The 24,276-nt window shown below is 46.4% G+C and overlaps 1 protein-coding gene across 1 annotated transcript in view; it reads right to left on the bottom strand.

Annotated features, from left to right (window-relative positions):
• Window positions 1-14,344: 14,344 nt before the first annotated feature.
• Window positions 14,345-24,276, bottom strand: part of Gabrr2 (gamma-aminobutyric acid type A receptor subunit rho2) — a 31,545-nt gene continuing 21,613 nt past the window's right edge. Inside the window, exons 7-9 of the mRNA XM_055599428.1 lie at window positions 22,789-22,941; window positions 21,603-21,799; window positions 14,345-14,656 (exon numbers count right to left, since the gene is read on the bottom strand). Of these exons, the coding sequence (XP_055455403.1) occupies window positions 14,345-14,656; window positions 21,603-21,799; window positions 22,789-22,941 (662 nt within the window). The remainder of the gene's footprint in view (window positions 14,657-21,602; window positions 21,800-22,788; window positions 22,942-24,276) is intronic.

The raw sequence follows: 24,276 nt of genomic DNA, 5'->3' as shown, positions 1-24,276 counted from the left end.
TTAAGATTACTATTTTAAGCCAGCCTTGGTAGCACACGCCTATAATCCCAGCACTCAGGGAGGCAGAGGCAGGCAGATCTCTGTGAGTTCCAGGCCAGCATGCTCTACAAAGTGAGTCCAGGACAGCCAAGGCTACACAGAGAAACCCTGTCTTGAAAAACAAAACAAACAAAAAGATTAATACTTTATTCCATAGTTTCTGATTCTGAGAGTTGTATCATTACAGAGGCTTGATTAAAATAAGGATCTTGACGAAAAAAAACAAAAACAAACATTTGACAAAGGAGTCAGTAGCAGTCAAAAATCATCACCAAAACATTTTCACACACACATTCACTTGCAATGAAACAGGTAGACAGGGGACGGCAAAGCAGGAGCCTCACTGGTGTAGCCTCGATGCCATCTGCTGACGCCATCTGCTGACCGTCTCAGCTTCTAGGTTGAAGAAGCATCAGGTAGATGGCGGGGTGGGGTGGGGTGGGGGGAACGGACCTTTAATTGTCTTGGAAAGATATTTGGACTAGTCAGGATCTACAAAATCAGGATTTCCTTTCTTTTTTGGGATTTTCGGGTTCCTTAGTAAACTGATGTGTCTTGTAGAGGGCAAAAAGACATAAGAGATTTCAGGCCTGTTTCCTGGCAAGGCATGGGTGCTGGGCACGGCCATCTTTATAGTGTGGAGTCTGGCAAATAGCTGAGTTGGCTTCTGCCTATGGAAAGTGGGGGGCAGTCTGGGGCAACACCGGTTGCCTATTCCTGTGGTCCTGTTTTAATGAGCTGCTTCTCTCTTGGGCCTACCTCGTACGGAGGCTGAGCAGATCTGAAGTCAGGTTTGGCAGCCTGTTCTCACAGGACATGTGGTTGGCTGTGGTATTAAAGCGTGCCCCCAAAGTAACCACTGCTCTGCAGCTGCTGCCTTCATTCAGGTCATCAGCTCTAAGGAAACTGAAAGGAGACCGTCAGCCTAGGATAAGTTTATTTGCAACCTCTGGAAACTTAACTCAAGGGACTTAGTTAAAACTGCCCTAAAGAGAAAAGTGTTTTCTCTCTGCTGTTCTCATCCCACCCACCCCAGTCAGCCCTTGATACGAATTCTACTTCCCTTTCCTTGGGAGAAGAACGCGCCCCTCTTGAGCTCTCTGTGTTTCCCAGCCTCTCTGAGTCTGTGGAATGTAGCATGATTATCCTTCACTTAACTTCTAATGTTCACTTATAAGTGAATACATAGCGTATTTATCTTTCTGGGTCTGGGTTACCTCACTCAGGATAATCTTTTCTAGTTCCATCCATTTACCTGCAAATTTCAGGATTTTTTTAAATATAATTTTTATTTATTACAATGTATTCACCTTGTATCCCAGCTGTAGCCCCCACCCTCAACCCCTCCCAATCCCAGCCTCCCTCCCTCATCTCCTCCCATGCCCCTTCCCCAATGTTTTGTTTTGTTTTGTTTTTTTAACATCTGAGTAATATTCCACTGTGTAAATGCATTCTTTGGTTGAGAAACATCTGGGTTGTTTCCAGTTTCTGGCTATTACGAATAAAGCTACTGTGAACATAGCTAAGCAAGTATCCTTGTGAGAGGATGGAGCATCCTTTGGGTACATACCCAGGAGTGGCATAGCGGCATCTTGAGGTAGATTGCTTTCCAATTTTCTGAGAAACTATCACATTGACTTCCAAAATGGCTGTACAAGTTTGCACTCCCACCATCAATAGAAGAGGGTTCCCCTTTCTCCACAGCCTCACCAGCATGTGCAGTCACTTGTGGCTTTGGTCTTAGCCATTCTGACAGGTGTAAAATGGAATTTCAGCGTCATTTTGATTTCCATTTCCTTGATGGCTAAGGTTGTTGAGCATTTTTTGAAGGGCTTCTCAGCCATTTGAGATTCCTCTGTTGTGAACTCTCTGTTTAGATCTGTATCCCATTTTTAAGTTGGGTTATTTGGTGTGTTAATATCTAGTTTCTTGAGTTCTTTATATATTTTGGAAATTAGTCTTCTGTCAGATGTGGAGTTAGTGACGAGTACTGGGAGAGAGACAACTGGAATTTCAGGGCATTTGGTGAGCAACATAGAAACCTAGGAGGATAGAAACTCCCAGGAATCTGTGAGGGTGACCCTAGCTGACTCTTAGCAATGGGGGACACGGAGCCTGCCCCAGCCATCTCCTGTAACCAGGCAAGACTTCCAGTAAAGGGATTGGGACGCCAACCCAGCCACAAAACCTTCGACCTAAAAAATGTCCTGCCTGCAAGATGTGCTGGGGTGAAGGTGGCACAGAAATTGTGGGCGTGGCCACCAACGACTGGTCCAGCTTGACTCACACCACGAGGGGAAGCCCACCCATGGCACTGCGTGAAAAGCCAGGAACCAGAGGCTGGATAGCCCAGAGGCCTAGGATACAACCAAACACGAGCAGTAGGGGAAAAAGAAAAGAATTCTAATGATGTCCTGCTAAACTCTTAGAAGGGGCCTAGCGTAATTGTTATCACAGAGGATATGGGCGGCAAAGGATGGAAACAGATGCAGTGACCCACAGCCAACACTAGGTGGAGCTCGGGGAATCCTGCGGAAGAAGGGGAAGAAGGAGTGTAGGAGACAGAGGGGTCAAGGACACCACAGGAAAACCCATAGAATCAAATAAGGGGAGCTCACCGAGGCCCACAGAGACTGATCTGACAACCAGGGAGCCTGCTTGGTTCTGACGTAGGCCCTCTGCATATATGTTATGCTTGTTAGTTTGATCTTCTTGCGGGTCTCTTAACAGTGGGAGCAGGGGTTTTTGCCTGCTTTGGGATCCTTTTCACCCGGCTGGGTTGCCTTGTCGAGCCTTCATCTGAGGGGAGGTCCCTAGGCTTGTTGCAACTTGATATGTCATGTTTGGTTAACACACCTGGGAGGCCTGCCCTTTTCTGAAGGGAAATGGAGAAGGAGTAAATGGATGAGGAAGGAGAAAATTAGGAGGCAAGAAAGACGTGGAAACTGCAGTTAGGATGTAATATATAATATTATATTAAATATGAATATATAAAAATATAATATATTAATAATATAAGTATATATTTAAAATAATTTTTAAAATAAATGTATTTTCTCATAAGACAGGAATTCTAGTCTATGGAATGGTTTGATCTCAGGATCAGTGGTACAATAAATATCTGGATTTCTTCCTTCCATCCTTTATGTCTCTGTTTTCCTTTGGCCATTTTACTCAGGCAATAGAGATGGCAACAGCAACTAATTTCCTCATTCATACCTAGTAGATAAAAACTCTTTCCGGTGTATGGAAGATGATCCCTTCCTCGTGCTAGTCAATTAGCTTTTCCAAGGGACATACGTGCAGTGGTTGCCCTGGACAAGAGTCTCTCCTTGACGGGGAGTAGCACCTGTGGAAACCAGCTCTGTTCTGATCAGGATGGAAGCAAGGAGGGTGAAACAGAGGCAGTCACCGATCGGCCCATTTCAGGCACAAAGTCTTGTCTGTGGGCTGACTGTCACATGCCCTGGCTACTCTTCCCAAAACCCTCTTGGCCCCCTGGTCACTTAGCCACAATCTAGTTTGGAAAGTAGAGCTGAATTTGTAGCGGCCGTGAGCCAGGAGCAATCTCTACCACAGATGCTAAAATGATGGCTACCATCTTATGACAGAGAGGGAAGGGCTAAGGGAGGGAGAGAGGGCAAGCAGGCTTCTAAGCTGAAGTCATCTTGCTGTGGGAAAGTTCAGCCTTGTCTCCCTCTGCTGGAAGCATATAAATCACATAAGATAGCCTCAGTCACTCACAGGCCTGCCTGTGGAGCTCACTAAGGGCTCCTTGTGCTTAAGCCTGAGTTCACCAAGGTCTCCTGCTCCTTGTTGATGGAACCTGATGTGTTTAATGGGACTCCAAATGCCTGGCGCCATGCAGAGTCTGCAGGGACCACCATGTGGAAGAGATGTGTCACAAAGGGCTACATGACAAGTTCTCTGAGGACAGAAATACAGAGACTTCTTCCCTTGTGCTCCGAAAGGGTCAGTGGGCTGGTTCGGAACAGTGATAGCCTGCAGCTGAATTGGCATTGACTTAAGGTTTCACATCCTGGCCTCAGAGCAGGCACCAGGGGCCCGAACATGCAAAGCTGTATGCCCAGAGCACAGCTCAAGACTCCATCCCTACAAGAAATGGCTGATCTGTAAAAATGTCTCATCACCACCCCCTAAAAATTAAAGCTTCTAACAGTCTGAGATTACTTTGCCCATGGGATTGCTCTGGCATTTTCTAAAAAAAAAAAAAAACCTCCCCTGATCTCTCCATCCTCCACCCTAGCCTTCTTGTGGTGGCTGCATCATTTTCACTAAAGAAAGAAAGATTTTGTTTTCTTTGCTTCGTTGTGTGCATCGAATGCAGAGGCCAGAAGAGGACACGAGCTTATCACCTCTAACAAAGGCCCTTCTTCCCTTTAAAACTGCTGTCACACTTGCCTCATGTAAATACCACTTCCTGTATAAAGTTCTCTTCCCACCTCAAGACCACTTCTGATAAACATTTTCTAAAGGGAATGGAATATATCAGAGCTCCTTTCCAGGACTGCCCTAAGCTGTTCTTTCCTCTATTTTAGAGACCAGAGGTCTGTCGGCCCTCCTCCAGGTGAGGCTACAGCGAACTGCCTAGATCTAGCCGCACAGGCTCTGCCGGCACTGCGGCCCGCGGCCCTCGGATGTATGTTTGTGGGTGAAGCCACCAAGGCTATGCTTTTCGTCTCCGCAGCTGGAAGTCCTCAGACATCTGTGTGATTTCATCAGGCACACCTGCCGGCTAGCACTTCCGCTGCTTTCAGGCTCCCTTTGGGGAGGGTGGACTCTGTCACACATTAGAGTGACAGTCCACAGGAGCTAGTGTGTCTTCAGCTGTTACCTGTACCTCAAGCCATGCCTGTTTTCTTTATTGGATATTTAAGTCAGGCCTCAGAAGCACCGTCCTGGACCTAAAGTAAAGCAGCTAAGAACACTAGCAACTCCTTGCCCTGGGGGAGGGAGGATGGGCGGGGCTTCCTTCTGAGAGATCTGCTACCGCAGCTTCACCCTCGCCCTGCACACTGCACAACTCCTACGCCGAGCCCCACCCCCACCCAAGTGTCCTGCCTGCTCGGAGCTCCACCCTGCAGCCTCTCAAACGCCAGGGTAGGGGACACGCATGCTACAGTAGCTGTGGCTTCCTGCTTCAAAGTGGGGCTTGAAAGGAGGCAGTGGGGTGGGGACAGAGAAATGGGTGCAGAAAAACCTGGGGGCGGCTGGGCCCTGTGGCTGGAAGCCGCTTCTGCTCCGCTGAACTGTGGGTAGCGGGCCTGCCTGTTCCCCCCATGCTGTTCCCTCTGAACCCACGTCACCAGGCAGCCACAGCCTTCTAGATATATCTGAGGAATGTTCAAAGGAGGAAAACGAAAACTTCCCCCAAATAAACGATAAACAAAAACAAATATCAAAACAACAGGAAAAAAAACGCAACCAGCCCAGCAGGAGCAGCGAGGTGGAACTGAGGGAGCCAGGCTTCTGTTGCCATCTGGGCCCTGCTTCCTCATCTCACCCACGCTGCCGCCACGGGTGGGCTGCTCATTGTTGCGCTGGTGGCTTTGCCCAACAAGAGCAGGACAGGTAAGTAGCTGAGGAGAGAGGAAGGGTGGGCTCACCTTCCTCCTTGCTCCTTGCTTGGCCTGGTCAGCAGCCTCGCCGCCACACTTTTTCTCATCCCTGTCTTCCATCTCTTGCCTCCCAGAGTCGCAGGGAACATGGCCTCAGATCACGTCCAGAGAAAAGCCTCCACATCCAGACAGCATTCTCTCGAGAAATTTATTTCTGCCTTTAGTACCAGCTAGAGAGAGGAGGTGCCGCAGTGGATTTAGGAACACGGGAGTCAAAACTCTTAACCTCTTAAAGATTTGGTGTGTGTGTGTGTGTGTGTGTGTACCCATTGTGTGTGTGGCTGTGTGTGTGTCTGAATGTGTGAGTATATGACTGTGTGTCTTGTGAACGTGTTTTGAGTGTGTGTATATGAATTTATATGCACTAACGTTGGAGATGGTTGTGAAGAGCTTAAGATAGCCTAAATATAACTCCATTTTGAAATAAAGATCTTGACTGGGAACTGAATTCAGGTACCAGGAAATATCACAGAATGTACACCTGGCAGAAAACAAAGTTAACTCTCCTGGCAACAGCCTCCAGGAAATATAACAGAATAAATGCTTCATAGAAAATAGAGACAAACTCCCTGGCAATAATCAATGGGAATCGGTTGAGAATCAGGTGGGAAAATTCTCCCCAATGTTTTAGATATGGTTTAGAAAAATAGCCATTGTGATTATGTGCCTCAGAAAAGGTCACCCCGCCCTGCTAAACTTCACCCAATTCTGTAACGCCAACGCTTGTGCCCCCCTGCTTGCTGCCATGGAAACCCCCTGCTCACAGACTTTCCCTTTAAAAATCCTGTTCACTCAGAGCTCGGGGTCCCACTTCTCTACTGCTGCGCCAGTGAGACTTGGGTCCCGAGTTCGATCGCTCTCGTAATAAAGCTCTCTTGCAATTGCATCGAGTCGTCTCCTGGTGGTCTCTGAGGGTCCCGTGAACCTGGCATAACAGTTGCGAGCTTCCAGATGTGGTGCTGGAAACCAAACCCGGGTCCTCCGAAAGAGCAGCTAAGTATTCCGATGTATTCTTAACCATCGAACTAGCTTTCTAGCTCAGTTTTTGAAAGAAGCAAGCTTTGATACACAGCCTGGGCTGGCGTCAAACTCAGATCTTCCTACCTCAGTGTCCACCATCCTCATTAATGTGTCCAAGAAGTTCACTGAGGTAATCCACAGTACAAGGGACATACGGGAAGAGCACTACCTCAGTGCTGAGGACAAGGAATGTGCCCAGGACTTGGCCTCTATGCCAAGTACGTGAATGTCAGCCTTCATATCTTCTGTGATAGCTGAGGCAGTGTTCACCAGTGTGTGAGGGACAGAGAATGGCACAAATACTCCCAACATCTGCCTCATGGACCTGATGACCCAGTTATAAACACTGTTCCAATACCACTGCCCCCAATTCCAGCATTTTATTTTTTTATTTATTTATCTATTTATTCATAGTTTAGGGAACACTCTTGAGAAGACAACTTTCATTCAGAACAAGTATGTCACTGCGTCATTTTAAACTTCTCTTGAAGAGTGAGAATCAACCACATAATCAACCCTTCAATAAGCAGCACTATCCCCTGGCATTTTTCTTGCCAGTTAGGATAAGGTCTTCCTCCAAGGATGGGCGTGAGCGTGTGCACCTCACCCAGGCTGCTGCCTACACCTAGCACCCTGGTCAGCCACCCCCCCCTTCTCGTGTTTACGTTGCTCTGCTCCCTTCAGAGCTCTCCCAGCTGTGACAGTGGCCTTCTGCTGACGGATGCTCTGAATGGGTCCTGCTCCTTCTCACACTGCTGCTTCTGCTTCTCTCCTTCACAAGGAACTCTTCCCCACTTCATAGCCTCACTTGGTCTCCACAACTCTACCTGCCTTCCAGACCATCGCATAGAGCTTTTTTGACACCTCCATTTTCTTGTCACACTGCCTCGATCCTCTTTTCTTGTTTTACACACAACTGCACTTAATGTGAACTTTCTCTGCTATTATGATCTTCTTCTTCTCCTTCTTTTTCTTCTCCTTCTTCTTCTTCTTCTTCTTCTTCTTCTTCTTCTTCTTCTTCTCCCTCTTCTCCTTCTTTTTCTTCTCCTTCTTCTTCTTCTGTGGTTCTCTCAGTCCATTTTTAAATTCATGGTCTTTCTTCTCCAGATGTTTATAGAAAGATTAAGCCAAAATGAAGTAGTTTTGGAGGGTTCTAACTTTCTACACATAAACTAGAATGGTCTCTCACCATCTTCCACAGACATCACCCAAACCAAATTGCAGACTTCCTTCCTGGAGTTTAGTCTATGTAGAAGGAGCCTCCTGCAGATTGTGGAACTGGGAGGTGGTGTTGACAGACTTTCGTGGCCACCTCCCTCTCTCCCCCACCACGTGCAGCAGGGAAAGAAAGCCTGACTGAAGTGGGTGAGCATGGAGACAGGTACTGAGAATTCTTCTGGACAGACATGGTGAATCCCACCTCAGCCCTGGAAGTCCCCATACTTGTCAGCTTTCATTCTCCGAGCGCTGCAGTGTTTGATTTGCACCTTCATGCCACTGGCACCTAAGTGGGACTAGAATACAAGTTTATATTCTATTGGCAAATAAATTATCAAAAATATTTCTTCCCTACTCAAAATCCTTCTTGGTCCAAATTTAAGTTTTCAAATCTAATCTCTTTTGTAGATAATAAAAAGCACCTATTTACCAGCCCCTGAACATACCTGCACTTTCCTCCTTCAGCGTCAGCCCCTGCCTGATGTAAAACAGTTCCTAGCCATTGCTCAAAAATTACCACCTGGTTCCACCCCCGGTCCCAGCTCTGCCCCACCCCCAGAAAACCTGCAAAGAGCACTTGTCAAGTCCTGTGAGCCTTCGCTCCTTCCAGCCGCACTCTCTGTACGAGACGCTCCTCAGTGGCTGAGGTGTTTCCTGCTGACTTACCTCCTGTCCCCTTTTCCAGCATGAACCCTTGAAGATGGAGCAGCAGCCCTTGGTATCTGTGAGGTGTACCAGCCATCCATTGTGGAATAACATCTCTTTCTCCTATTATTCTAATGTGGATATTTTTCACATTTTAATGTTTATCACTGGCATGCCACTTGCGATTAGCAGCATTATTTTCCTTCTTAGTGGCACATAAAGTCAGAGGGCATACAATACCCAGTATATCTTAGATTTATTTCAAATGCTCCACAGCAAACGTCCATCCCTCTGTCTTCTCAGTATTTCCTTAGCCCCATCGCCTCCCCCTGCTACTGTTTGCGTTCGCCTCCTTCCTCAGGTAGAATCACTCTGAGAGGTCACGAGTCTGAAATACAGTGGCATTGTGGCAAGGCGTGCTCCCCCACAACGCAATCACCTAGGAGTCTAAATGTGTGTTGTAGGATTGACCCCAATTACTGGCGGAAATATTATTTGCTTGGTGAACAAGCAGCTTTGCTGTGAGCCAGTTTTTGAGGACCGTGCAGTCAGAAGCAGGCAATGCAGGAGTTCAATAAGACCAAAGCAATATGCCCAGTGATCACATCTGGTGATGAGAGGTTTCCCGACATCCCAGAAGCCCTGTGCTATGCAGCCGTCCTTGCTTACACACTTAGGTCTTTGCTGAACTGCAAGACTGAAGAATCTGGCAGTCTTGGTCAGGCGGGTCCATGGAAGAGGAGTTGTCCTCCTTGACTCTGCGGTGCTGGAGACTCACCACGAGCCAGCACCGTGGAACAGCTGGGTTCTCACCTGTCCTTCCCACAGTCTGGGTCCAGCTTAAATGAGCGACCTGCCCATGGGTCCTTTTCTCTGCATTTCCAGGCTTTCTTCCTTCCCCATCTGTTCACACGGGCCGAGCCCTCCATCTAAGACAGTAGTTCTCAAACTGTGGGCCACAACCCCCTTGGGCAAAAATATTTATCTCCAAAAATATTTACGTTATGATTCATAACATTCAATTCAATAGCAAAATTACAGTTATAAAGTAGCAATAAAAATAATGTTATGGTTGAGGGGGCGCTAAACACAACATGAGGAACTGTAGGTACTGAAGGATCTCAGCTTTAGGAAGCTTGAGGAACGCTGCTCTAAGGGACTTTCAACCATCCAGTAAGGAAGCCACAGGCATTTGTGGCTATTGAGTGGGGTCCTGAAGTATGATTGGTGCCCCTGAAAACCGAGTTTCAATTTTATTTAACTTTAATTAATTAAAATGTAAATACCATACCATACCAGAGAGCACCTGAATGAACTACCACCACCACAACCAAAACCCAAGGCCCTGAACTGAACTCAAAGTTCCAGGAAGCAGCTGCTGGGGGATTGCAGGAGAAAGGCAGCTGACCCCGACCCTCTGCTTACAAAAGGAGGCAGTAGAGCATGCGGTCTCAAAAACAGTGTCTAGGGAGAGCAGCTAACTCCCCATTCTGCCCCTAACTTAAACTCTCTTTCCCCTTCCCTGTCCTCAGCTACAGAAACCCCAGCCTAAGGCTTGTAATCTGCTTTCTCTTGAATTCTGTCATTGTGTGTCTGGGTCTTATCTCTTGCTCATGGTGTGGCCAGAGCTATGGATGACATCTCTCTGGCATGAAATCAAGCCTGCTCTAGCTGTCTGACATTACCTAAATTCTCATCTTTTATTTATTCCTACAAACTTAATTCTTACTTATCCTAGCAGAGACCTAGCATGGAATTGGTCTCATGTTTTCCTATCCAAATGCTCAACCTCTAAGAGTATCTGAGGGACAAGTTTCTCCTTGAGACCTAGTCTTAACCTTTCTTTCCTTTTTTAAAATTCACACCACATATTGAAGCGCTTCATTACTGTAGCCCTAATACATGTTATGATTTAAATCGTGTCTTGGAAACTCAGTGTCCAGATTCACATGGTACTTGTATCTAAAAGCTGGGCTTTTAGGAGGTGCTGTGGTTTGAATATGAATGTCTCCCAAAGGCTCACGGGTCTGAATGCTCTGTCTCAAATGGTAGCACTGTTTTAGGAAGCCGTGGAATCTCTGGGACATGTGGCCTGGCCAGCACACGCAGTCACAGGGGTTGGCTTTAAGGGTTCTATCTACTTACGGTCCTTGCCTGAGCTTTCTGCCTCAGCCACACACGCCTGCCAATGTCAACTCTTCCCCACTATGCCAGACTAAAACTATCAACCAAAAGAATTTCTTTCTCCTTTAAGTTGCTTCAATCAAGAATTTTGTCACAGCAACACAAAAGTAACCAATACTGGAGACAATTAGGAGACAGGATGAGATGAGGTCCAGGCTCCTTGACTTCCCAGCCCCTGAAACCACCATCCGGCACCTGTGCCCAAGGTATCTGCTCAGCTTCCCAGAAGGCTGGAGACCAAGCTCCGTCGTGCTGACAGTCAGCTGTGTCAGCTCTGTAAAACCTTTGTGCCTTGATGGGTTGGGTGAGAGTCACTGTTCACACATCCTTTTTGGGGAAAGCGAGCACAGCGCATGGAGGTCTAACGGGAGAGACGACTCAGAGTTCTGCATCTGCCTCCCCACCCTCCTGTGCACGTCTTCTCTTTGTTGACTCCAGTTTATACTAGAATAATAAATTGCGGCCATGAAGACAATGGCTCTTCCGCGCTCTGTGAGGCCACCTAGAACATTGGTTCTCAACCTGTGGTCGTGACCCCCTTTGAAGATCAAATGACCCTTTCATAGGGGTCGTATATCAGAGATCCTGCGTATCAGGTATATATATTTAAATATTTTATTATTTTATGCATGAGTGTTCTGTCTGCATGTATGTCTGCATGCCAGAAGAGGGCATCAGATTCCAGTACAGATGGTTGTGAGCTGCCATGTGGTTGCTGGGAATTGAACTCAGAACCTTTGGAAGAGCAGACTGTGCTCTTACCAGCTGAGCCATCTCTCCAGCCCTGTATCAGATATTTTTATTATGCTCCATAACAGTAGCAAAATTACAGTTACAAAGTAGCAACAAAAATAATTTTATGGTTGGGGATGTCACTCCAACATGAAGAACTGTGTCAAGGGGTCACAGCACTAGGGGGTTGAGAGTCATTATTCTAGAGAATTCTTAAATCTCAGGATAGCCCCGGACGCTTGCTGAACTTGCACGTTGCGGTGGTTCTTCGGCTGGCCTGGCTGAGGCTGCTGGGTCCTGCTTTATCACACAGCCTTGGAACTGTTGGGCTAGAAGCCACAGCTGAGGTCAAGGTGGGTGGCTGAAGATGGCCAATCTTCAGCCTGGTCCAGGGACTGCTGGAACTCTTGGACCCAGTTGACAGAGATGTACATTAGGGAATGGAGGAAGCAGAGCACGGAGAGATTCTGGAGAAGGAGCGGGGCTGTGGGGGCCAATGATGCTGAGATCAGGTAGCTACAGCAGGCCCCTCCCTGGCTTGGAATTCATGGAAGTTTCTGGTGTGTCTGTGTGCCTGCTCCTCAGAACCAACTCCTGTCCTAGGGTCACATGCTGTGGGGCAGACTCTAAAGCCAAAACTTACTTAATTTGAAGGAAGGTGTTGCCCTCCTTGGTGGATCATTTTTCTACTCTTGACTAGATACCCAGCCCATTACAGGAAGCTGCTGAGGACAGTGAGAAAAGGCAAAGCACTGTCCTTCAGTAAGCAAGGATCCGAAGGGAGACATTCCCTCCTGCTCCTCCAAACAAATACCCAAACACCCAAAACCTTCTGACCCCAGAAGCTCTGACCTAAAGGAAGAACTTCATATCAAAATCATATCCTTTATACCACCCAAAATTTTGATAGAGATTTTCTTATATTTTCTAGCAATCTCCCACCACAATTTAGTGTCAGCTAAATAAGTCAGGTTACCTTCTTAGCTCTGACTCAGCTGCAGTAGAAGAAAGACCCACACTTGAAGAAGTAAGAAGTCGTGGGCAGGAGGAGCCAGGTGCAGTGGCACACACCTTTAATCCCAGCACTCTGGGAGGCAGAGGCAGGTGGATCTCTGTGAGTAGGCCAGCCTGGTCTACAAAGTGAGTCCAGGACACCCTGGGCTACACAGAGAAAAAAGAAAAGAAAGAAAAATAAAGAAAAGAGAGAGAAGAGGAAGGAAGGAAGGAAGGAAGGAAGGAAGGAAGGAAGGAAGGAAGGAAGGAAGGAAGGTGAGAGAAGAAGTAAGGGGGGGGCAGAGTCACCCTAGAGTGTAGGACCCTTCTGCTTGGTAGGTAGCATCCCTGGGGTGGGGTCTGGACTTGAACACAGAGATAATGGTAGTGATGGTGATTAAGGACACTGCTTTGCTGAGGAGGAAAGGGATGAATCTGAGACAGGAAGTGAGGGGCTATCTAACTAGACCCAGGTCCCAGTCTCTCCAGGACCTGTGCTTTCTCCAGTGCTCAAGTCCTGTTATTCTCCGCCCTCAGTTCATTCCAGAAGGATATTGTGCGACCAAAAGAATTAAAAGCTAAATTTTTGGGGTGCTGAGCTAAAAAGTTTAAAACCTGTCAGGCCAGTTGACCTTGCTGCTTCTGGGCAGATGCAGCCAGCTGCTGGGAAGGGCTGACCTTGCTGCTCATGAGAGGTTCTGTTGCCTGGAAACCGGCCTGGATGGCCTCGCTCCTGGAGATAATCGCCCCTTTCCCCTAGCAGCCGTCTAGCAGTTCAGGACTGAAACCCAAGGCCAGCGCAGGACCAGACCAAAGCCCAAGGTCAACTGTTTCCCCTCACCCACCCCCACTCCCACCCCCCAGCAAACAGAACAAAGAAAGCCAGAACTGTTCATGGTCCTGGCACTTTTCCATAGCAAACAGTGTTGAAATGCAGCACCCCCTTTTCTGTATTACCAATAGAAGGTTGCCAGGCTACACTCCTCTGCTTTGGGCGTGTTGGAGGGACCGGGACCTCTAAATCACCCACAGTCTGGAGCTCAGCTCGGGGCTCTCAGCTGGATGCCAATGCCTTGGTGTCTGTGAGAGTCCAGCTCCAGCTGTGGATAAGATCCTCCCGTGTTTTGCAATGGACTCGACTGGTGGAGGTCCTTTGGGGATCTCCCAAATTGGGCACAACAATGTCTCAGGGGAGAAACGCTGAGCCGGCTTCCCAGTCTCGCGAGAGCCTGGAAATGCTTTCTTACATAGAGTAAAAACACCAGGAAACAGGAAGGGTCTGTGGGTGTATGAGGCGGAAGCAGAAATACATTGTGTGTGTAGAATGAGCATAGCTTAGAGAAGCTCAAGAAAGGGAAAGACTACTCGCTCATTTCCACAGTTCTAGGCACAGGGCGGGGGACTGAGTGTTTAATGAATGATTGAATGAATAGGGAAAAGAATAATTTCCTCTAGCATTTATAAGATCATGTCAGTTGCCAGTTTTGTGTAGGCCAGATCACTTCCTGTCTCCGTTCTGGGAGGTTTTTTTTCCTTCCCATGTAGGCACTTAATCCAACTGGGTAAATTCACAGATTTTTGCATCCGGTTTCTTACCCAGAATGCCCCCTTGGCTTGTCATTCATTGTCTTCTTCCCATACTGAGCATCTCAGGACATCTGGAGGCATTTGAGTCTTTTCTGAGACGTCAAAAGTGTGACGTGGAATAGCATGAACTAGGAAAAGACCCATGAAGACGAGGTGAGGGCAGCTGGAGGTCCCCGGCTCCTTCAAGCCAGGAAGAGCTACTTGGCTGGTGTAGGAAGTGTGCTCACTGAGTCCATATATCCTTCAAGGAATGTCCATGCCCTTTCCTAGACACAGCCTTGGAATCCCTAGGAAAACACTGACCAATAAATAAGGTTGAAAAATATATATGAGGCTGGAAATATCAGCCTGGAGTACTTGTCAATGGCGTGGGTATTCTGGAAGATGTAAAGCCCCACTTGGCCTTTGAGAAAGCCTTTCTTTCTGGAGGATGTCAATTCACTGTTGAGAGCCAAATGAACCACTATTTTGTCTTGCCTTTCTTCTTCTGGCAGAATATGGCTTCGTGGGTAGCCAGCCAGGCTATTAGCCTCAGATTCACTGTAGCTTCCATCCAGCATCATGGTTCTCGAGTGAAGCATTCCACACATGCATGGAAACTACAGGCAGCAAACAGAAAGGGCTCAGTTAGATCTTGAAGATGGGAAGGGAGCTGGCCTAGTCACAGAGACCCATTCTACTCCGGTGTCCAGAGATATAAGGAGTTCAGAGAGCACTGAGTACAGTAATTCTCTACTCTCGCTGCACATTAGGGCCACTCTCAGATCCATTCCAGGCTAGCTTTAAACTTCCAAACTATTCTGCAATTTCCTCACAACTGAAACATGTCATCCTGCAGGGCAGCTTGTTAAGACAAGAAATAAACACGTTACAACAATTTCAGGAAGTTCCTGAAACTGAGCACCCCCTCCCTCCTGGGTATAAGAGCAGTGAAGACCACTGACAAGCCAAGCAGAAGAGGAGTCTGACACAAACCGAGCTCCAGGAAAGAAGCAGAGATCCCAGGAAGTGCCTGGGGAGGAAAAAAACAAAGACCAACCTAGCTGCCTTCAAGAGGCGCCGACTAAGCGGAACACCTGGAAAAGACGTTTTCCAACCCACTGAGCTGGCTGCAGGCTGCCTGGTACCCTAGAGGGGCCCAGCTCTTGTGACCTGTCACTCATGAGGTGGCTTTAGTGATGCAGCTGTCCTTGAGTCGTTTCTGCCCCCATGAGTGACCCCTCCTCCACATTCCTGTAATTAATCCCAGTAAAACATTACTCCAGCAAGTTTGACTTTGGTGGCACCTGTACTTTGGTCTGCCATGGGCTAACTATCTGCTGCAAGTAGACTCTGTGTGTGGGCGGGGGGGAGCGGGGGGGCGGGGGGGAGGCATTTGTGTGGGCGTGTCTGTGTTTTGTCTTCCCAGGACAACAACTGTGCAGCCAGAATTGAGACCCACTGATCCGGCCCAGCCTCAGAGGTAAAAACTGAGACCGGGTGCTACCCAGTTCTCCTGAAGCCAGGAAGCAAGTCTAGCCCCGGATTTATTTTGCGTGTTTTGTTTGACATGGAGCTCTCTGTGCAACCAGAGAATTCTCACAAGTCCTCTTCCTAAGCCATGAGCACTTAGGCCAGGACTTGAAATCTTTGCATTCTGTGCTGGGATCCACCTCAGTGTTCATGAACCACGAAAAAAGGAAAGAAAGATTAGGAAAGGCTGGAGATGCCCTCAGTAGCAGAGCACTTACCTGGTAGGTGCAAGGTTCTCAGTTGTTCTGTCCCCAGCAATGAAAAAACTTAAAGCAAAGAGTGTCCTTATTTCAAAGTTGCATTTGCATAAGAGTTAAGGGTCGTAAGTGGGCACAGTGGCACATATATGTAATCCCAGCATTCCGGAAACAGGCAGACAGACCACAAGTTTGAGCCAGCGTGGGCTATTTGTGAGAGACCCTGCCTCTTTACAAACAAACAAACAAACAAACAAATAAATAAATAAATAAATAAATAATGAAAGAGTTGGGGGTTATGGTGCCTGCACTGAATTTTAAAATAATGAATTAATTTGTATGTGGTGGTGGAAAACTTGTGAACACAGAGGCCAGAGGAGGATGTTAAGTATCTTCTTGTGTTAGTCTCTACCTCATTCATTCACTCACCTACTCACTCATTTTGAGACAAGGCTCACTATGTAGCATGTGGCCAGCCTGGAACTCACTGTGTGGATCAGACTGGCCTACAACACCGAGATCCACCTGCCTCTGCTTCCCAAGTACTGGGTTTTCAAGATGTGGGTGGCCACACCAGGCCCTTTATTCTTAGTATTACGATTAATTATCTGTATGCTGTGCATCTGTATGTGGGTATATTGGTGTGACAAGTGCCCACTGAGGCAGGAGTTGCGGGTAGTTGTAGCTGCCCTCTAGTCATCTACAAGAGCGGTGCACACTCTGGAGTCATCTCTCCAGCCCCCGCCTTGTTTTTTGAAGCAGGTTCTCTCATGGAACCTGAAGCTCACTCTCTTGGCTAGGCTGGATGGCAACAGGCTACCTCAGTCCATCTGCCTCCTGTCCCCAGCACTGGAGCTACAGGCATGCGTGGACTCAGGTCCTCTTACTGTCACGGGAAATGCTCTACTTGCTATGCTGCCTCCAGAACCCTTATGATGCATTTCAAAACAACCCAACTGAACCAGCAAAAGGCTGAAAAGCACAGTTGCTGGAGGGCAGGTGGTGGGGAGACAAATATCTTCCTGCTGGCCCACAAGAGAAGCACTGTGACTGTTAGACTGTTCGCAAAGTAGTAGCTGAACACAGTTAGATGAAGGTTTTGTTTTTTAAAATAGAAAAATGAAGGATTATCGAGCAAAAGTATTTAAATAGGGGGCAAAGAGATGGTTCAGTGGTTAAGAGGCCTTGCTATTCTTGCAGAAGACCTAGGTTCAAAGACCAGCACTCACAATAGTTGACAGGTCGATAATTTCAGTTCCAGGACATCTGACATGCTCTTCTGACCTCCTCAGTTACCAGGCATGTGCGTGGTGGACATACATACACAGGTGTAAAACACTCAAACACATAAATAAATCTAAGAAAGAAAGACTACTTAAAAAGTCCTTAGATGGCGCTGGAGTGATGGCTTGGTGGTGAAGAGCAACCTAGTGTATTTGGAGGAAGAGAAAGGCCACTTCTCAGGGTGATGGGCAAGTCTAAAGGCTGCTAGAAATCACTCCTGGTTACAATGCCAGGTTCTTATTGTGAGCATTCCTTCTGTGTCCATTTTCCTGTAAATAAGAAAGGGTGGGAGTGGAGATTTAACCCCTAGTTGGCAACTATTGATCAACTTGCTGTTGACTCCCTGGCTACCTTAAGCAAAAGCATCCCTTCATAATAAAAGTCCTGGAAAGATTAGGGACAAGAAACATACCTCAACATAATAAAGGCAATTTACAGCAAATAGCTAGCATCAACCTAAACAGAGAATTTAAAACAATTCCACTAAAATCAAGAACACGACAGGTTGTTCACTCTCTATACCTTCTCAGTATAATAGTTGAAGTCTTAACCAGAATAACAAGACAATCGACAGATCAAGATACACACAGAAAGGGGAGAAGTCAAAGTGTCCTTATTTGCAGATTAGATCTTTATCAACTATATATCAACTATATATCAAAGACTACATCAGGAAACTTCTACAGCTAATAAATTCTTTCAGCAAAGTAGCAGGATACAGAGTTGACACAAAAAAACCAGCAGCTTTCCTATATACATATACAAATGAAAGACTGAGAAGGAAATCAGGGAAACAGGACCTTTCAAAATAGCCTTAAAGTTTGTTGTTGTTGTTGTTGTTGTTGTTTTTGAGATAACTCTAACCAAGCAAGGGAAAAACTTGTGTAATAAAAACTTTAAGATATTGAAGAAGCTTTCAGAAGATGGGAAGATCACCCATGCTCATGGTTCAGTAGGATTTATACAGTAAAAGTGGCCATCCCTAAGAAAATTCAATAGTTCAACACAAACTCCATCAAAATTCCAACGGGATTCTTCACAGATACTAAAAAATCAGATTTCACTTCATGTGGAAACAAACAAGCAGGATAACTAAAACAATCTTGAATAATAAAAGAACTACTGGAGGTATCACCATCCCGGATTACAGGAGTACAAAGCTACGTGTGTGTGTGTGTGTGTGTGTGTGTGGTGTGGTGTGTGGCATGTGGATCAATGGACTAGAATTGAAGACCAGGCACAAGTCTACACACTTATGGATACCTATGTTTAATGAAGAAACCAAAAGCATACACTGGAGAAGAGACAGCATCTTTGGCAATTGAAGCTGGCAAACCACGTGGCCACGTGTAGAAGAATGTAAATAGACCCAGACAGATGACCCTGCATAAAGCTCTACTCTAAATGGATCAAGACTTCAACATAAGACCTTCAACCTGAATCTGATAGAAGAGAAAGCGAGAATTAGGCTTGAACTCACTAGCACAAGAAAGGACTTTCTAAACAGGACACCAACAGCACAGGCACTAAGAACAATTAGGAAATGGACCTCATGAAGCCATCAAGGATACCATCATTTGGAAGAAGCAGCAGGCTACAGAATGGGAAAAGATCTTTATCAACTATATATCTGATAAAAGGTTGATATCTGGAATACATTAAAAAAAAACTTTAAAAAAACCTGAACATCAAGAAGACAAGCCAATTTTTAAAATGAGGTACAGAATTAAGCAGAGAGTTTTCAAAAGATGAAACACTTAAATGTTCAATGTCCTTGGCCATCAGGGAAATGCAAAACTGCTTTGCAATTTCACTTTACCTCAGTAAGAATGCTTAAAATCAATTAAAGAAATAACAGGAGCTATTATGGATGGCTCAGCGGTTGAGAGCACTGGCTGCTTTTCCAGAGGACCCAGATTTGGTTCCCAGTACCCTCCTGGCAGCTCACAACAGTCTGCCTCCATTTCCAGAGGATCTGACACCTTCACACAGACATACATTCAGGCAAAATGCCAATGCATATAAAATAAAAAGTCATTTAAAAAAATAAACAAAATGACAGCTCATGCTGGCAAGGAAGCTGGGAATGGTGAACAGGCTAGTCACTCCCACTGCTGATGGGAGTGCAAGCTTGCACAGCCACTATGAAAATCAGTGTTGCCATTTCTCAGGAATCTGGGACTAGAAATACCTTAAGATCCAGCTATACCACTCCTAGACATATATCCAGAAGACTCTACATTCTATTATAGAGACACTTGATCCTCTGTGCTCTTTGCTGCTCTATTTGTAACAGCCAAAAACTGGAAATAACCTAGATGTCCATCAACTGATAAAGATAATGAAAATGTGATACATTTACACAATGGACAATCCAGCTGTTAAGAAAAATGAAATTATAAAAATGGCAGAAAAATGTGTAGAGCTAAAAAAAAAAAAAAATCATCCTGAGTGAGGTAAGCCAGACCAAAAAGACAAATATTGTATGTTTTCTCTTATATGTGGATGTTAGCTTTTTAGGCCTTTAATATGTGCCACAATCTGAGTAACCACAGAGGTTAGGGACTTAGTAACGAGAGGATCTCCCAAAGAAGGGGAACTAGAACACAGTTTTATGGAGAGACAAAGAGGAAACTCGATAAGATTAAAATAGGGAGAGGGTAGGAGAAAAGAAGGGAATGGAGGCAGGGACAACTAACAGTAATTGTCTTTGAAAAATCACATGGAAACCTACTGTTGTAGAAGTTTCCAAAGTTATATACATACATACATGTATAGAATATATATATATATATATATATACAGAATCTAAATGGAGTCACCAAGTAATAAGGGAGAAAATGCTCCAACTAGACATCTTATGCCAACAAATCAAACCAGTACCAGGAACGGATCCATCTTTTCAAGTCTTCAGACAAAGAGGCCCCATAGAAACCCCAAACATCACACACAGGCTATTGCCAAGGCTTTTGGTTGCTTTCTACGACTGGATGGTAAGACGCTATTGCTGAAGATAACAGTTACCTATCTCGTAGAGCATGGAGGAGTCTTCCTGATGCCTAACCAGAAGTGTCATTCCTGTGGACCTGCACTCATGTTATTGGAAGGTATTCTGCACGCTACCAGAGAAGATAATCATCAACCCAGCTGAAAGCCTGTGACCTACAACGCTGAGCTGCCAGCAGGGCTGGTGCAGGAGTGGCACCAGAATAAAGAGTATCCACCTGCTTTCTGATTGGATGGGCTTAAGGCCCACTCTCTACCCATACCTGACACTGCTACAGTGACCAGGAACCTGAAACTAGACAGACCATGGGCCTAGGTTAAAACCAAATACTGATGAAGAATCAGGGCTGGAGAGATGGCTCAGAGGCTAAGAGCACTGTCTGCTCTTTCAGAGGTCCTGAGTTCAATTCCCAGCAACCACATCGTGGCTCATAGCCATCTATAATGAGATCTGGTGCCATCTTCTGTGTGCAGGCATACATGCAGGCAGAACACTGTATACATAATAAACAAATCTTCAAATAAAATTAAAAATTTTAAAAACAAATACTATGATTCTGCTAAAGGAACATGATAGAGTGAGTCCTAAAGACATTCTGCTATACCATAGATCAGTGACCACTCAGGGTCATCAGAGAGCCTTCTTCTTGAAGTAGACAGTAATTAACATAAAGACTCACAGCTGGACAATGTACAGAGTGAGAGGCTTTGGAACACTCAGGCCTAAATGGGATCTCTTCATCAAACCTCACCCCTCAGGTTCAGGGATCTATGTGGAAGAGAGAAGGAGGGGAGACTGTAAAAGCCAGAGGTGATGGATTTTAAGCAAACTGTGTCTTCCAGGCAGAAAAGGACTGAGATGCACAGGTGAGCTCACAGAGACTGTGGCAGCATGTACAAAGCCTGCACACATTCAAGTCAGATGGGGTCCCAGCACCGAGAGCGGGGAGCAGACACGGGTTCCTACCCCTATCCAAGAAGCTAGCTGTAACTGACACCCACCAGTGAAGAAAAAAATCACCTTTGTCTCTTCTCGCCCTCGCTCTCTTGTCTTACTGGACTTATGTTTATATATTACAGTTTCCAATTTGGGGAGTGTTTCTTGGTTTCCTACTTTTTTTTTTAACAAGAGAGAGAGAAACAGAATATGAAGTTGGGATGGTAGGGAGGTGGGGAGGACCCAGGGGGAACTGGGGAAGGGGAAACCATGATTAAACTGTATTGTATGAAAAAGAATCAGTTGCATATCTAAGAGTTGGAGTTCTAGATGGTGGCACCTGCTGTGTCTCCTGCCTGTTTGTTGATACACTTGCTATTGGCAAACGCTGAGGGGTGCAAAAGCTACCACAGATCACTGAAAAAGCCTCTTTCCTGCCCACAGTTTCTATCGGAGGAGGGCAAGAAGGAAATTGCTCACACTTTGCCATCCACACCTCACATTTCCACAGGTACTGGCCCCTCCTCACTGTCCCTACCCACCAAAAAACACATTCTCGTCCAGATACCAGCCCCAGCTAACAAGAGAAAAGAAAGGAAGTCTCCTCACCTTCTCTCGAAACTTCCTTTCCTTCTGCTCCTGTGCTGTGGTCAGGTAGTTGACAGCCGCGTACTCCAGCACGGACAGGAACACAAACACGAAGCTGACCCAGAGGTAGATGTCCACGGCCCGGATGTAGGACACTCTGGGCATGGAGGCGTTCACGCCCGTGATGATGGTGGACATGGTCAGCACTGTCATGATGCCTGTAAAACCATCTTAGTTCAGCTGCCGACCCACCCAGACCTGTGTCCCCATCCCACAGTCACAATTTTATATTCTGTCTCTTAAACAGAGTGAGAGTTTCCCCGGATGTATCTCCACCCAGTGGGCGTGTGAGTGAGGCTTCTCCCTAACAATCAGCCCTTCCCTGACTCACCCCTTCCAGCCAGCTCCCCATTTTCAGTCACCTCAGGAGTCTGATTTTCTGTTATGTAGCTGACAAGGCCGTGCCTCATAAGGGACCGCGTGTGGTGTAGAATTAAAAACAGTAAGTCAAGGACACCTCTGAAGGAATAAGCACTGCTCTACTTGGCTACACCACATTATTAAGCTCTGTCCAGTGTTGACCTCCGTGGACTGCCTCATGTTCATCGGGTCTACGTGGCTTTATCCAAATTGCAGCGCTCAGAGCCAGCAAGTCTGAAGGAACCCAGCCCTCACTCTGGGAACCGCATCTTGCAGCCCACTTCCAGCCTCAGCTAGCCACACCAGCAAGGTTTTGGGATTTACAGAACAGCTCTTCTACATTTGCTACAATCATTTATCTACTCTAGTGCTGCACTCTCGAACTGCCGCATAAAGGCCATACCTCACATTGGCTCTACCTGTGTGGACTGAGGCAGTCTGCAGTCTGATCTTAGTTCCCCAGGTTTTCACAATATGGTACCTCAGACTTGATGAGGACCGAGTAGGCAAGAGGCAGCAAAGTCCACTTTTGACCCACAAGCTCATCAGTTAAGACTTCTAAGACTTACTTTACTTTTTATTTTACAAAAAAAAAAAAAAAAAAAGTCTCTAAATAGCCCAAGTTAGCTTCAAACTTAGAGTCCTCCAGCCCTCCCCAAGTGCTGGAATTACATTATGGAGCCACCATGCCCAGACCATGGCTTTAATTCTTCATGACCTAGTGGTCATCTGAAAAAAAACAAACCAAACCAAAATCATCCTACCACACCTTATCAAATACTTTTACCCAGTGAAACTCTGGCAGGCACAGCTCTGTGGTCGATCCAGAAGGACACCCAGGACAGCATGACCATCAGGGTGGCAGGGAAATAGGTTTGGAGCAAGAAGAAGAAGATATGACGATGCAAAGTGAAGTTGATGTAGAGACGGTTGTACCAGCCTGGGGGCACAGGAAGAAGGAATGAGGCTCCATCCAGAGCATCCCTGACTCTTCACCACCACAAAAAGCAGAGGCTAAGGTCAGGAGGCTTGACAGAGTGCGCGTCTCCTGTCTGCTAGGTCCACCTTGTCAATAGCTGGTACACTGCCTTGCAGAATATGATCTAACTTTTCCCAGCAGTCTGGGGAAAAGGGAGAAGGAAACATACAGATTTCGTTGTTGGTTTGGTATATATTACTTACAAACTACCACTGTATGTCTGGCTGCTCAGGAGCTTAAGAAGTTAAAGCAGTTCTGTCTGGTCGAGGTTAGCATTGATGGGTCAGGAAACAGAAGAACTGGCCTCTCATTCTGGTCCCCTTAATCGCTGAGTTGGTTGCTCACTCACTCAAGCACACCTCACCCCACATTTGCTTAGTCCTGTCAGCTCTGTTTCCCCCGCTCCAGATGGCATCCACAAAGGAAACCACATTGCTCATTAGGTTTGACCAGACTCTCCCCTGAAAAGGCTGAGAGCTGCCTCTAGGCTGGTAAGGCCTGCTTCATCATCCTTGCTTCTACTCAAAAAAAGCAGGGGAAACACAGTGTTTCCCAGTTGGAGACTGGGAGAGAAAAGAGCTATGAACCTGTGCGGAGGGTGTAACTCCTGCATGCGAGCCCACCCCTGAGGCAGTGTGCAGGTCACAGTGAATGGTGAGAATGGAAGATGCATTTGAGTCTGAGCTCCAGAAAGGCTCGAATGGGAAAGAAAATAGACCAGAGCTCTGTTACAGCACAGAGGCCACCAAAGAGACAAACGTGATCTCTCACAGCTCTGAAACTTGAATCAATAGCTTAATCCTTAAGTCTCAGCTTCCTGGTCTGAAATCAAAGAATAATAATATCTAAATCTTGGGTTTGTGGGGTAGCAGTTCCTTTATACCAAGCGCCACATAGCAGAAGCTCTGTGAGACACACTTAGCAGTGGCTTCACGATCTGAATTTGTTAAGAATAGAGAAGAGGGCTGCAGAGATGGCTCAGTGGCTAAGAGCACTGGCTGGTTGTCCACAGTCACCCACGTGGGTGACTCACAACCATCTGTAAGTCCAGCTTTAGGGAACTTGATGGCTTCTTCTGACATCTGATGGTACCAGGCACACATGTGGTACACATAAGGCAAACACTTATCTACATAAAACAAAGTAAATCTTTTTTAAAAGAATATTAAACAAGACAGCAACTCCAGAGACTAGATGAGGAAGTTGTGTGTGTGCATCAGTTAAAGCGATGGGGACATTGGGCATGCAGTGGAGCGGGCCTGGGGCATTGGGCATGCAGTGGAGCGGGCCTGGGGC

This window comes from Psammomys obesus, unplaced genomic scaffold (genome assembly GCF_907164565.1).
Source record: "Psammomys obesus unplaced genomic scaffold, mPsaObe1.curated_primary_1811, whole genome shotgun sequence".
Lineage (NCBI taxonomy): Eukaryota > Metazoa > Chordata > Mammalia > Rodentia > Muridae > Psammomys > Psammomys obesus.
The sequence above is the reverse complement of the archived record's forward strand: the minus strand, read 5'-3'. Positions and strand labels throughout refer to the sequence as shown.